This window comes from Schistocerca nitens, chromosome 2, assembly GCF_023898315.1.
Source record: "Schistocerca nitens isolate TAMUIC-IGC-003100 chromosome 2, iqSchNite1.1, whole genome shotgun sequence".
NCBI classification, from domain to species: domain Eukaryota; kingdom Metazoa; phylum Arthropoda; class Insecta; order Orthoptera; family Acrididae; genus Schistocerca; species Schistocerca nitens.
The window spans coordinates 394,200,931-394,216,300 of record NC_064615.1 but is presented as its reverse complement, the minus strand read 5'-3'; the positions used below and the strand labels follow the sequence as shown (position 1 = coordinate 394,216,300).

General features: G+C 37.3%; 1 protein-coding gene across 1 annotated transcript in view; it reads left to right on the top strand.

The window, feature by feature from the left end:
• The window catches only part of LOC126236239 (ATP-binding cassette sub-family C member 4-like), a 293,140-nt gene extending 279,869 nt beyond the window's left edge, over positions 1-13,271 (top strand). The window contains exons 24-25 of the mRNA XM_049945381.1: positions 8,909-9,019; positions 13,026-13,271. Of these exons, the coding sequence (XP_049801338.1) occupies positions 8,909-9,019; positions 13,026-13,052 (138 nt within the window). The 3' untranslated portion in view covers positions 13,053-13,271. The remainder of the gene's footprint in view (positions 1-8,908; positions 9,020-13,025) is intronic.
• Positions 13,272-15,370: the final 2,099 nt, after the last annotated feature.

The window sequence follows — 15,370 nt, the reverse complement described above, 5'->3', positions numbered from 1 at the left end:
GTGCATATTACTAAGTTTTTGTCATTTACGGACAGCCACGGCTTAGTCTTTTGCCAGTTTTGGAAATGTGATAAGGCAACACAATTTCCTACTATAATCTCAAGAGTACTGTTACTCCCATTCGTACCTTGAGACGTGTCACAGTTTTCAGTCACCGGAGATTCAGTCTCTTCCCCTGTATTAGCACCATCATTACCGTTTTCTTTTTTACATTCACGGTCTATTTTAACTCTTTTAGCACCACTGTTAGTATCCTGATTGTCAGAGTTTGTACATGTATCAGGTAATGCACTGCTCTTAAGAAAATCAGAAATTTTGCTTTGTTTGAATGACATCCTGAAATTCTATAGTTCTTACAGGCCTGGACGCACGCAACTCACTTATGAAGCTACTGAAGTGGGAACATGTGAAGATCGCCATGTGTTTGGCGGACGTGAGGCAACGAACGAACGGCTTCAATTAATTTGGAGTACGAGATGCTGGGGAGCCTGTGTTAAGTTCCACCCACGTGGTTCATTGCTAGCAAGGTCAGACTGTCCGATCCCATCTGACCAGTACCGTTGCTCACTTCGCACTACTTTGTGCTTTCGTCCCAGGAGCGTTAGTCCGCGCCATACTGTTGTCAAAAGGTGGCCTAACAGTAAATGTTCGCAAGGTACCGGGCCGGTGACCACCCTGTGTCAGAGCCCGGGGTGGGAATTTCAGCCCCCAGCTCACCCAACTCTGCGGTACGACTGCTGCGGTATGACTGCCACACTACTTCCCTCGCAAGCTCGCAAGTAAACGGATGATGCACCTTAGACGAAAGCAACAATGACAACGTATAATGATTTAGTTCGAAACGTTTTGAAATGCTTAACTACTACATGCATGGAGAGCTGCATCAAATCAGTCTCTGGACTGAAGACAACAACAATAACTACTAGATAACACTTTTTCAAAATTAATAAGCAAGCATATTAGTAGTATTAATAGTAAGACTGTATTAAAAACTTTCAGTGTTCGGCTCCACAAATTTAAATTATATGTAAAGTTTTACTCCAGTTCGTGGGAAATAAACATCCCAGGTTGGGATGCATAAACTAAAACCAGAGGAGGGGATGGTCTGATGCAGAGAGGGGGAAATCCCCCCCCCACCCCCCCCTGCAAATCGCACACTGTGCTTTCTCTGTGATAAATGGATTATCAGACCATGATGCACAATTGATTAACTTACAAAACCTAGCAAGGTGTACAGTTCAAAAACCATTAAGTAAAAGTGAATTAGCTCAACCCAGCATTCAGAGAAAGTGTGCCATTTAAGGGAATGAGGTAGATAATAAAAAATTTAAGCTGAAAAAAAAACTTGATTGCATTTTTTATGCACCTAACACGTTTGACGGCATAACGGTTACCAGGAAGCTGATCAGTGTAACGCTTATCTAACTAACTAACATGTGTTGCAAATAATATGGTAAAATCAGACATAAATAAGAACATACAAATATAAGGTCAGTGTACATCTTCACTGTCACACAAGATGAAGTAGGAAAAGTAATACAAGGACTAATAAAATCCAACTCTGCAGGCACTGATAATGTCTCTGCAACAGTCTTAAATAAGAGTACTCTAAACGTAATAAAACTACTTACATACTTATTTAAATGCTTACTTCAACCAGGCACTTCCATTGATCTGTTATCTAAATTAAATCAAATAAATAAAAAGGTGGGAGAGATAATGCAGATATCTACAGGCTCATCAAAACTCTCTTTTGTGTTTCAAAACTAATAGATACAATTAACCCTTAATTGATATCATACAGTTTTGTAACTTAACTGGTATCATGTTGTCTGTTAGAATCCAGAAGTTTCCTATTGATTTATACAATATTGCCTAAACTTACTAATTGTTCAGGTATTATGTGTGCAAGCTTTCAGAACCAGGTTTTAAAATCTTGTCTGTTGCAGTCACCTACAATCAGTCTCTCCTCCTCATCCCCTCTGATAACCCCCCTTGACCTGGGGTTCTGGGTGACTTTTCTGAACTCTACCCTTTTTCCTAAACCCCACCAGTCCTTTCCCTCCACCTTTCTTCCTTCTCCTTCAACCCTTCTGCCAGAAGATGGAGCCACTGACTCAAAAGATTGCATACATAATATCTTTTATATGTGTTTTCTCCTTCTGCTGTGTAGTGAACAGATTTTTTATCTACTCAATTACATTATATTTTCAGCTAAGGGTTAAGTATGATAAAGTTATGGAATTTTTATATGAAAACAAAATCCTATTAATGAACAAAACAGATATTTGTGTGTGAACTGTACACTAAGCCTGACAGAGAAAGAAACAGAATTCACCTGGAGTACTCACCTAATGAAAGCTTTTAACATAATAGATCATAAGATCCTGCTGTGAGAACTTAAAAGGTATGGTATTCGAGGTCTGTCCAGTAGTTGAGTCAGTTCCTTCTTGAACAATCATAAGCAAACAATTAATATCAAGCATACTGTCATCCTAAAACTATTTCTGAATACTTGTGAGAGTATAATCTAATTACATATGGTGTACACAAGTACCAGTAACGGGACCACTTCTGTTCCTTTTCTAAATATTTGATCATAGCTTAAATGTGGATGCCCATAAAATGAACATATTTGCAGATGACAGCACAATTCTGTTAAAACGGGAAAGAAGGAACAGTTGAGGCAATGAATAGTCACAAAACAACTTAGCAACTGGGAACAGAATAATCAGTTTTTAATAAATGGTTGAAAACCTACCACACTAAAATTTCACAATCCTCCAAGCAAGGACATCCTGTTTCTCTCTGTCAGCAATGAACCAATTGATAACAGTACAGAAACCAAACAATATAAAATGTAATAAGCATATGGAATATCTTAATACAAAATTGAGCAAGGCCTGCCACTTTCTTTGCTAACTAAAATTCTGCTGTGCTGAGAAAACAGTAAAGAGTGCATATCATGCATACTTCCTTTCTCACCTTCAATAGGGAATCACATTTTAATGGAGTCACATTTTAGGAGAACTCAAATGACTATCAGTGCATTCAAACAGAAAAAAACCATTAAAATCATATTTGGATGCAAACCTAGAGGCTCTTGTAAAGGTTTGTTTAAGATTTCTGGTATCCCTCCTATACCATGAATCTATATTATAGAAACTGTTACATTCAATAAAATGACAGTTGATTACTTGCTGTAAAAATAAAAGCAAATACTGATGACAAAATCTTGGGAAATTTTTAAAATTATTTTTACAGCATCACTGCATTTACTCCATTGAGGAGTATTTAAATGTATAAAGCATGTTGTTTAAATATTTAAATGTACAAAATATGTTACATAAATATTTAAATGTATGAAGTGTGTTATTCATAATTTTGAATATGTATCCATAGAAATCATTTTCACTTGTACACATATAAACTAACTTGTCCAACATCTTATGCACAAGCTGCTTTTGTAGACTTCTTCATCAGTAGCACTTCCTCCGCATTGCTTGGTTGTTTGCTGCCATTTTTCCATGCCCAGACTCCCATACTGGTGAGATTCACTATTACATCATCAATCCATCTTCTTCTACAGCTCCCTTTTTGTCTAGCTGAATGGATCACACCTTTCATCATTTTCCTTGGAATTCTCCTCTGTCATTTTCTCCACATGCCCTAGCGATAGTATTTGCTGTGATGTCACAAATTTTACTACATCCCTACCTTGTATTTGCACTTGTAATTCGGCATTGTGGTGGATTCTCCAGTCTTCTTCCTCTCTTATTGGACCATAGATTTTGTTTAGTATTTTCCACTCAAAGGTTCTTAGTGCATTTTTGTCATGCTCTTTCAACATCCATATGTCTGAGTTTGTGTGGGTGTGGATCTTAGTGTTTGTTTGTTGTATCCACAACCAGCCCTACTTGCCTCTCTCTCTCATGTAGGTGAAGTGAACATGCTCTTCATTCAAATCCCCAAGAAGCTTTATAAACCAAAAATAAATTTCATGTGTATAAAGTCTCAGGCACAGATATAAATAAATACCTGGGCAATGCCACATTTCTCAGATAATAAATAAATAAATAAAATTAATGCAAATTTAAGAAAAAGATGTGACAATTAAGCAGACTAGGGAGTTATATATTAGCAGTTTTGTTTTTCTTGTGACAAGGCTATTTCTGAAAAGTTGCATATTTGCAAAGTAATCTCTGGTTCCTGCTTTCATTCTTTTATTTATAGCTTTTACAATACTGTTGTAGATTACAGAACCAATAAAAATACAATAAAATACATTTTGTGTTTTGTAGAGATTGGTCTTCAATAGTGTACTGCATAAATTAATTGCTGTATAGTGCTGTTATTTCTAATTTACCAAAATCTGTATCTTCACATTGTGACTCACTCCTTATGTACTACTTTTATACAAGATAGCTTCAGACTGGAGTTATGATGTCGAAACTAGACACAAAGAATGAAACATCTATATCAATAATAAAACTGTAAAACCATAGTGTGTCTCTGTTTATCTGTTTGAACAAGTTGATCTCCAAAACTACTAGACAAATTTTCATATGGTTTTCCAATTTAACTTTAGTGTATCTTGGTGCAACATAAAGGTTTTATTTAATCAAAATCATGAGAGTAAAAGAAAAGATACTGTAATTTAAAATTTTATCTAACATTGTCTTCTCAGCTTAGTAGTTGAGATGTTTCATTATTACAGTAGAGTACACCAAAGAACCAGTAGATGGCATTGTTAGTGTTTGTTAGCTGAGTGACAAATGTATTTTTAGAAGTTTACATCAGTGACAGAATTAAGTGTGCAATCCTGTCTTTATGAATTCCGACTAATGGTGAATTTACTTGACTAGGATTTATTGATTTTGCTTTGCGTGTTAAAAACCTAATGACACTGCTTGGCTTCTTTTGATAGGTTTTATTTATATTATTTGCTAGGAAAAATGTATTTATTAAGTTGGTTTTGTGATTTGGGTGCCTACTCTTTACATTTTTATTTCATTTCATTTATGAATAAAAATGCCTAGGAAATGCCTAGGAAATGGTCAAGTCTTTCTAAGTACAACAAAAAGGCTAAGAGACTGAGAACTATGCAGTCTCAAGAATCCAGTGAACACGAGTTGAGACTTATTATGACTTGAGAGAATCAGGCTTTACTTGTCTCCAGCATAACATCATAGAAGTGGAAGGCCAGATGCAACATGTTGTGGGTGTGGACCTTAGCGTTTGTTTGCTGTATCCACAGCCAGCTCTACTTGTCTCTCTCTCTCATGTAGGTGAAGTAAACATGCTCTTCATTCATATCCCCAAGAAGCTTTATAAACCAAAAATAAATTTCATACGTATAAAGTCTCAGACACAGATATAAATAAATACCTGGGAAATGCCATATTTCTCAGATAATAAATAAATAAATAAATAAAATTAATGCAAATTTAAGAAAAAGATGGATTTCTACTCACTATATAGTAGAGAAGTTGAGTTGCAGAGAGGCACAACAAAAAGATTTCTAACCAAGTAATCTTTCACCTGGCCTTCTTCTAAAGTAGACAACACACACACACACACACACACACACACACACACACACACACACCGCCGAGGCCAGACTGTGAGCAGCTGCACATGATGGGAGCAGTCTGGGTGATGGGGAGGGGGAGGGTGGGGGGAGGAGGGTAAGGAGGAGGCTGGGGGATGGTGAAGTGCAGCTTGTGGGAGCATATTGGGACGTGGTGGAGAGAGGATAGGGCAGCTAGGTGCAGTCAGGAGGTTAGACCTGCACCACCCTGTTATCCCTCCCCCTCCCCATCCCAACCTCCTTCTTACCCCATCATGTGTAGTTGCTTGCAATCTCATCTTGGCAGCCAGAAACAGTGGTTGTATGTATGAGAGTTGTGCTTGCATGAATATGTGTGTGTTTTCTACTTTAGAAGGTCTTCTGGCCCGAAACTTACTTGTTTCACAGTCTTTTTCTTGTGTCTGTTTGCAATTCAGCATCTCCACTATATGGTGAATAGCAATCTATCTTTTTTTTTTAAATATTGTCAGTATTCCATACTGGACTTCCCCATTTCGTTGCACCATTTAGTTTTGTCTCCTCTATTAGCTTCCTATGGCACTGTGATTCATGGATTTCAGTCTGTATCTGGACTGTAGGTTTCTGGCATTAAGATCAAGTTCATATCTTGTCCGCTTGATCTTAATGACAGAAACTTGTTTGATTCATCTATTTTTGTCATCAACTTTGTTGCCATTCTGTTGCGAGTTGGTGGATGTAGCCATGGGAGCATAACAGCATACTAGTTTATGCAAGACAACGTCTAAGCAATGTAACACGTTTGACCGTTTATCTCATGGAAGAAATGACATGGAGAATGATAAGGCCCACGGAACAGTTGTTAATCTCTCCAAACGAGAACCAGCTATTAGCCAGGAGGAACAACATGGCTTATGCTTATTGCATGAGAACAAAGACTTGTCAGCTGACAAAGGAAATGCCATCGTTGCTCTGAAAACTGAAGACTATCACCTGAAGGTGCTACATTTATTAGAAGATGACACATACTGGAAGCTTGGTCATGATTTGACACAGGCCATAGTACAGAAGACAGGGAAGTTATTAAAGGAATCTGGTTTACCAGATGAAGCGGTGAAGAAATTAATACCTCACGCCACCAGACCCCCCAGGCATAAGGGACTGCTGAAGATACATGAGGAACATGTTCCTCATAGGCCCAGTGTTAGTGCAATCAGCTCACCCACCTATAGACTGGCAAAACATCTTGCAGGATTATTAGTGCCAAAACTGGGCCATTGTGAATACAATGTTGTATACTCACAGACATTTGTTGAAACGCTCAAGAAAATGAAAATAGGTTGAAATGATGTAATGCTTAGTCTGTATGTGGTGCCACTTTTTATGAGAGTGCCAGTACAAGACACGCTGGATCTTTTGGTCCAACAGTTTCCACCGGAAATCACCAAATTGTTCTGTTATGTTCTAATGATAACATGTTTCTCGTACTGCAACAATTTTTATGAAATGATGGATGGTACAGCAATGGGCTCACCACCATCTCCTGCAGTCATGAATTTCTTCATGGAGCACTTTGAGGAGCAGGCTCTGCACTCTGCGGTATTGTGTCCATCTTGCTTCCTTAGGTATGTCAATGACACCTTCCTGATATAGCCTCATGGTGAAAATACACTGCAGCAATTTGTGGATCGTATGAATGATATCCATCCCAACATTAAATTTACCATCAAGATGGAGAAAGAGGGCAAGCTACTGTTCTTAGTGTTTTAGCTAAGCGGAAGCCAGGAGGCTGGCTTGGTTGTTCAGTGTACAGAAAACCAATGCACACTGATTGATATTTGAGTGCCAGTGGTTTTCACCACCCTGTACACAAGAGAGCAGTCCTAAAAATGTTAACACACTGAGCCAAAATTACTTCTGATGATGACCACCTACAGTCAGAATTGCAGCACTTGAGGCATATGTTCAAGGAGAATGGCTGGAGCAAAAGAGACGCTGCAAATGCTTTCAGGTGTCACTGAAGAAGGATGCCTTGTAAATCAACAGAAGAAGCCAAGCTGGCAGCTTTCCCACCATACTGTGGGACATCAAGCAGCAAGTTAGGATGTGTACTGCATGGTCATGGATTGAGACCAGTGTTCTGGCTCGCCCCCAAGATACAAGATATGTTGTGCCTTGTTAAAGATATCATAGCTCTTCATGCGCCCAGTGTGTATAGTGTCCCTTTCGAGTGTGGGAGCATCTATATAGGCCAGACAATTCACACAGTTGCCGAGCATTGTACCAAGCACAAGAGACATATCAAGCAAAGGGAGCTGAACATTTCCACGAAAATGGACACAAAATACAGTTTGCAAGCACAAGAGTCTAGGCTTAAGTGTCAACATACTGGGACTCCATTATAAAAGAAGCAGCTGAGATTAGAGTGAACAGCAACAATTTTAATAGAGACCACGGCTACACATTGAGTAGGTTGTGGGGGCGAGCTTCGGTTGTCTAAAGGAAGCAACGACAGATGCTTAATGCTTATAGGGAGTTGGGGGGGGGCGGGGGGGGGGGGGGAGTTTCAAATGTGGTGCCAGCCCCTCGCATCACCTGATGTCACTTGCTTGTGTGGCGGGCCGGAGCTGCTATGAGCTGCCCAAATCACCTCCTGCGCACACATTGTTTCGGCCCTCTCTGATTGGTGCTTGCAGCCATGATCATAGGAATAAAAGCAGGAAATAGTGCCAGCCATGGCAGTCAGTAGTTTTACTCATTCTGGTCATCAAAAGCTTGATAATTTTATTGGAATTGACACAACTTGAGAATCAAGATTATTTTATTCAATGTCCGTCCCTGTCTCAACAACTACAGCAGCCTGTTACACTGCAAATAAATAACAAAATTACTCTCCAGATTGATATTTGTATCAAATAATTACTCCTCCAATAACCTGTTGCTGTCAGCATGGAAAATGATATGTTACACATGTTCCAATGAGTTGGTATTGGGGAGAGAGGATGGGAGAGAGAGAGAGAGAGCAAGCAAAAGCAGAGATCACTCAGTGTTTTATTATTTCCTTTTCTCCACATGTCTCTTTCTCCTCTTGAATGAACTACTTAGTAAGCTTAGAAAAAGTATTAGCAACAGTGATTTGGGTTTTCTTTTATCAACAGTTACTATTGAGACAATCATCTTAGCTTCACAGAGTATGAGTCTTATGGGTCTTAATTTTTGTATTTCATTATTTTGAATTTTGTTGTTACAGAGTACTGAATTTAATGCACAAGAAAAAAATTAACTTGATTAATTTCCTGTTATATGAAAGCTGTTAAGTTGATAGACATAAATAAGTTATATTTTAAATATCCTTTGCAGGAATTTGGCCACCCATACTCATTGCTCCAGAATAAAGAAGGATATTTTTACAAAATGGTGGAACAGACTGGAAGCTCAATGTCAGAGAAACTTAGGAGTATTGCTGAAGAGGTAAGCACAATGAATTACTCTTTGTTATTTAGAAAATTCCAATTAATTAAGTTTGCAATTTTATGTTTGTAAATGTAAGTAGTTCTATGAATTAACGCAGTTGTTGCATTATTATTGGGTTAGTACATAAGTTTCTAGTGTTTTTTCATAAGTTTAATAAATGAACAGATACACATAACAAAGACTTCAGTCATCAATAACATATTTTCCTTCATTATTTACAACTGTCTGCCAATGTTGGAGTAACTTTTAGATTATGCAACTGTATAAATCAAGTGGTTTTGAGATGAAGAATTCAGCCCCTTTTGGAGTGGACTTTCATCCAGAAAGGAAGTTGCTCTTGAAGGTTGCTACGCAGAGAGTGGAAAAGGTGCAAATCTAAGTGTGCAAGATCAGGTGAATAAGATGTGTGTGGAATGACTTCTCAACCCAAGTCCTGAGTTGTCTTTTTTGTCATTCTATCAGAATGGAGATGGGTATTCCCATGGATTAACATCGCTTCATGCAGTCTTACTGGTCATTGTTCTTGACTTGCAATTGCAAGACATATCAGCTGTTGACAGTAAATGTCAGCAGTGATGGTTATACTTCAGGGGAGCAACTCATAGTACACCACACCATTGCTGTTCCACCAGATGCATAACATTATCTTTTGTGGATGCACGCAGATCTTTGTATGGTGGGAGGGGGGTTGCTGCTTTGTTTGGGCTCAACAATTCCTTTCTCTTCCTTGTTGTTGTTGTTGTTGTTGTGGTCTTCAGTCCAGAGACTGGTTTGATGCAGCTCTCCACGCTACTCTATCCTCTGCAAGCTTCTTCATCTGTCAGTACCTACTGCAACCTACATCCTTCTGAATCTGTTTAGTGTATTCATCTCTTGGTCTCCCTCTACAATTTTTACCCTCCATGCTGCCCTACAATACTCATTGGTCACCCATTGATGCCTCAGAATATGTCCTATCAAGCGATCCCTTCTTCTAGTCAAGCTGCGCCACAAATTTCTCTTCTCCCAAATTCTCTTCAATACCTCCTCATTAGTTATGTGATCTACCCATCTAATCTTCAGCATTCTTGGGCAGCACCACATTTCTAAAGCTTCTATTCTCTTCTTGTCTAAACTATTTATCGTCCACGTTTCACTTCCATACATGGCAACACTCTATACAAATACTTTGAGAAACGACTTCCTGACACTTAAATCTATACTCAATGTTAACAAATTTCTATTCTTCAGAAACACTTTCCTTGCCATTTCAAGTCTACATTTTATATCCTCTCTACTTTGGCCATCATCAGTTATTTTGCTCCCCAAATAGCAAAACTCATTTACCACTTTAAGCATCTCTTTTCCTAATCTAATTCCCTCAGCATCACCCGATTAATTTGACTACATTCCAGTATCTTCATTTTGCATTTGTTGATATCCTTATGATATCATAAAGACATCATTACTCATCACCAGTAACAATACAGGATAGGAAAGGTTGGTGTTGTTCATGAGCCAGTTGATGACTAGCAAGCACGCTGACCATCTGCTGATTTTTTTTGTTTTTTATTTTTTTTTTTCATCTGAAGCACGTAATTTTTTAACCCTCCTGACTGCATACAAATGCTGCACAATGGGGGAATAATTACAGTTCATGACATTTGCTAGTTCTCAAGTGCACTGCTGTGCGTCATTGTGGATTCATGCATGTAAATGATTTCATCAAACACCAAAGGTATTCCTGCACATGGAGAGTCTTTAATGTCAAAACGATCCTCCTTAAAATTAGAAAATCAGTATCTTGCCATGCCCTGTCCAGTGGCATTATCCCCATGCTACCTCCATTTCTGTCTCCCCTCTACTGAACTCAAACAGAAGAATATGTTGGAAATGTTCCGATTTTTCCACTTGGCACTCCATTTCCTAGAATCCACAGCTCCACTCCCTATCTCCAAATAACAAAATGACTGTATGTAAACTAAAATAGCAACAGTCAAATACAACTAAAAATATCAATCAATAAATAAACACATAACAACTAGAATACCAACATGCAAAACAAAAATGCTACGAACTTATGTACAAACCTAATATATAAAATAATCTTCATTCTATACTCTGTAACTTTAAATATTCTTCATGACTATATTTCCTGTCTATTTGATCTTAAAATATACCATTGCAATATTTTTTCCCTCTAACAACCTGGTGTGGGCATTACTTTCTCTAATGTACATTGGGAGTTGACACTTATTTTTAAAGTATTTTATTCTTGGTCAGTTCTTATGAAAACTGTTTCTGAATATGCCACTAGTTAGTTACAGTATGCCATAACATTTTGTAGGAAAACTGCTGTGCTAAAGAGGTATAGCATGTTGTTCTTGTACACAGTAACTTTCATTGTATAATGACCAGGAGATACCACCTTGTGGATTTGTGGATAAATTTGTGTTCCTTATTTGTGTTCCTTGGGTTGAAGCTGTTGTCAAACTAATTCGTGTGATATATTTATAAGAGAAACAAGATGCTCAAATCTGTGTAACACTCTGAATGGTAACAAGAGCTCACAGTAATGGAAGTGGGCAGAAAACAAAGCCAATTGCTTGTGGTTGTGGCTTCTGATGATGCCTACTGAAACCTATTACAACATTAATTTGGTAGGAAGATGTAGACATGTACTACATTTTTACACTTCATGTGTCATTTTTTATATGAACAGTTAATGATAGCTGATCTGCGAACTATGTGAGCCATTCACTCCTGCATCAGTATTACTTAATTTTACATTTGATAAAGAGAATGTAGGTTATTCTCAAAACTCTGAATTAGAAACTTGAACTAATACATCAAAGGCAATGGAAAGATGAAGGTTACTGAGGAAGACTTGTGACTTCAACTTGTTACTTTAAAATATGGTCTTACACACAAAATATATACATATGATGTGGAATTAGCTGCAAGCAGGGAAAATGTGAGTGATTTCTGTTTTAATTCAAGTGGGCTCCACTGTAAACTGAATTATTAAATTCTGTAGATACTCAGATGCAATTCCACTACATGCTTAGCCTAATCCCTCAGCACCAGTGCCTGTTATGCTTTTCAGATTTTCTGCTATTTAGTTTTTGTTTAAATCATGCCCTGAAAACTACAACAAGTGAACTTCCTACTTGGTTACTTCCACAGTAAAAAATATCTGTTTCCACATACACAATAAAGGTATAGCTGTCCTGATAGATACAGATGAAGTATTGCTGGCTTTATGAGCTTTTACAAAGAAGGCCATTACAGATTGATCACAAGCTTGGGTTTTACCTGAATGGGGAATCAGACAAGTCCTTCTAAAAGAAGTATCATATAATTCTCCTCAACTGATTATAGGAAACTAAGGAATATTTCTTTCTCATGAGGAAGTGGGAGAGTTGCCACTCCTTTGAGTACTGGAGATTTTTTATAGCTGTTAACTGTATTTTGTATTGAAATCAAACATTACAGTTGCCCATCATATTTTAGGTTTAGTCACAAAAACCACTTTTGACTCAATTACGGGTCATTCTCCAGTTATTTACTGCTTATTTCAAGGAAACATTTTTGCTGGAGGTGACAATCAGGCTTGTTGTATAAACTTGCACATCATATATGTGACAATGCTGCATTTCATTTCAGTATCTATGAAAAACCTATACCTGGATGGCCTGACTAGGTTTCAACCCCTACTTCTTCCTAATTCAAGTCCATTGTATAATTTCCACACATCTCACTGCAGTCATGTCTTTTGTATTCAGTTCTTTGTCTCCTTTGTATAACATGTTTTCTTAAGTTAAAGTGACCTAACTCTTCTGCTAAAACAGCTCTTTATTCAGCAAGCTTCAAAAAATTTAGTTCCTCCCCCTCTATGTTTACTTTGGTATACTTCTATAATTTTTGGCGAGTATTCACACTTTGTTTTACTATGTTTATTTTTCGGTTTTTATATTTAACTTAATGTTTTTCTTTGTAATTAGCCTTTCATTTATTCTTTCAGTGTTACAGTGAGCAGTGTCACCTTTGAGACTACACTGCTGTGAAATACAACAATAGAACAAAATACCTCAACTTAGGGTCTTCTACTTGGCTCTTATATCTGAATATTGCCAAAGTTTACAGTGAGCTGTTTTAAAGTTTACTGTTATACTTATGTGTTATACACATCCAGTTACTTTAATTCAAACTGCATGGTAGTTTGCATTAATACCGGAATTTGTACATATGAATAAATGTAAATTAATGTATATATTTACTTTTTGTACAATTTTGTGTTAACAGTAAGTAATTTGTACATAGTTGTAATGTAAAAAGCTAAAATGTCAAATAAAGAGATTGATTTTATAAATGTCTTGCTTTACTTGGAGGTCATGATAAAATTAGAAAAAAGGGAAAGTAAAATATCTGAAACATAGTTACATGTGCCAGAAATTTTGCATTTATCTTAAAATTATTCAAAAACGCTGATTGTTCTGCATTCAGCAACAACTTATGAAATTACTGAGGCCATTTTCACCTGTAATTGGCCTCTTTTTACTCGTTTCTTTAAGTTTTCAATAATTTTTGTTGTTTCAGAACAAAATCTATTTTGTATGACATGTTTGCCTTGATGTGTGTGATGTATTAAATCAAGTTATTGCAGCAAAAGGGTTATATTTTTATACCTGTTGTTGGATTTATTGTAATATGTCAGACACTTCCTTCAAAGCGAAACTGACAATTAAAATTACCCATATTAAACAACTGAAAATCCAGGATGGAATAATGTCAGTATTTGATAAGTTAGATAGCTACCCACAGTATAAAGGATACATTGAGTTGCAGACGGGTACAAATCTGTTAAATCTGAGCTCAAGAGTGTAATCAATAAGCCAAAAATTGATTATGTTAGGATACTCCTCAGAGACATTCACTGGACTGATGTTTACAGTGCTCATGGCATGAATGAAGAATATAACACTTTTGCTAATGAAGTGCTTATCTTATTCGAACCCTGTTTTCCCCCAAAACTTACCAAGGTTAGAGCAAGTCCACAAAGAAGCCATGGATTACTCAAGGAATAGGGGCACCTTGTAAAACAAAAAGAAAACTGTATCCGTCAATCCGAAACAGTTCTGATGTTGATGCTATAGCACATTACAAGAAATACTGCAAAATATTAAAGACTGTAACACAGACAAAAAGCAAATATATTACAAGGAAAAGATACTCATACCAGATAACAAAATAAAGACAATATGGGATATAGTGAAGGAGGAGACCGGTAGAAGGAGACATGAAGAGGAACAAATAGCATTAAGAGTAAATGATACATTGGTGACAGATGTGTATAGTGTTGCAGAACTTTTTAACAAACATTTTATAACTATTACTGAAAAGATGGGATTGTCAGGTTTGGTAGATGCTGCTATGGAATACCTCAGACCAGACATTTCAAGTAACTTCCATAATATGAATTTGACCCTCACTACCCCAGAAGAAATAAAGTCCACCATGCTGTTGTTCTTGTAGTGGTCTTCAGTCCAGAGACTGGTCTGATGCAGCTCTCCATGCTACTCTATAATGTGCAAGCTTCTTCATCTCCCAGTACCTACTGCAGCCTAAATCCTTCTGAATATGTTTAGTGTATTCATCTCTTAGTCTCCCTCTACAATTTTTACCCTCCACGCTGCCCTCTTAATACTAAATTGGTAATCCCTCGATGTCTCATAACATTTCCTACCAACCGATCCCTTCTTCTAGTCAAGTTGTGCCACAAGCTCCTCTTCTCCCCAATTCTATTCAATACCTCCTCATTAGTTATGTGATCTACCCATCTAATCTTCACCATTCTTCTGTAGCACCACATTTCGAAAGCTTCTATTCTCTTCTTGTCGAAGCTATTTATCGTACACGTTTCACTTCCATACATGGCTACACTCCATACAAATACTTTCAGAAACGACTTCCTGACATTTAAATCCATAGTTGATGTTAACAAATTTCTCTTCTTCAGAAACGCTTTCCTTGCCATTGCCAGTCTACATTTTATATCCTCTCTACTTCGACCATCATCAGTTACTTTGCTCCCCAAATAGCAAAACTCCTTTACTACTTTAAGTGTCTCATTTCCTAATCTAATTCCCTCAGCATCACCCGACTTAATTCGACTACATTCCATTATCCTCATTTTGCTTTGTTGATGTTCATCTTATACCCTCTTTTCAAGACACTGTCCATTCCGTTCAACTGCTCTTCCAAGTCCTTTGCTGTCTCTGACAGAATTACAATGTCATTGGCGAACCTCAAAGTTTTTATTTTTCTCCATGGATTTTAATAATTACTCCAAACTTTTCTTTTGTTTCC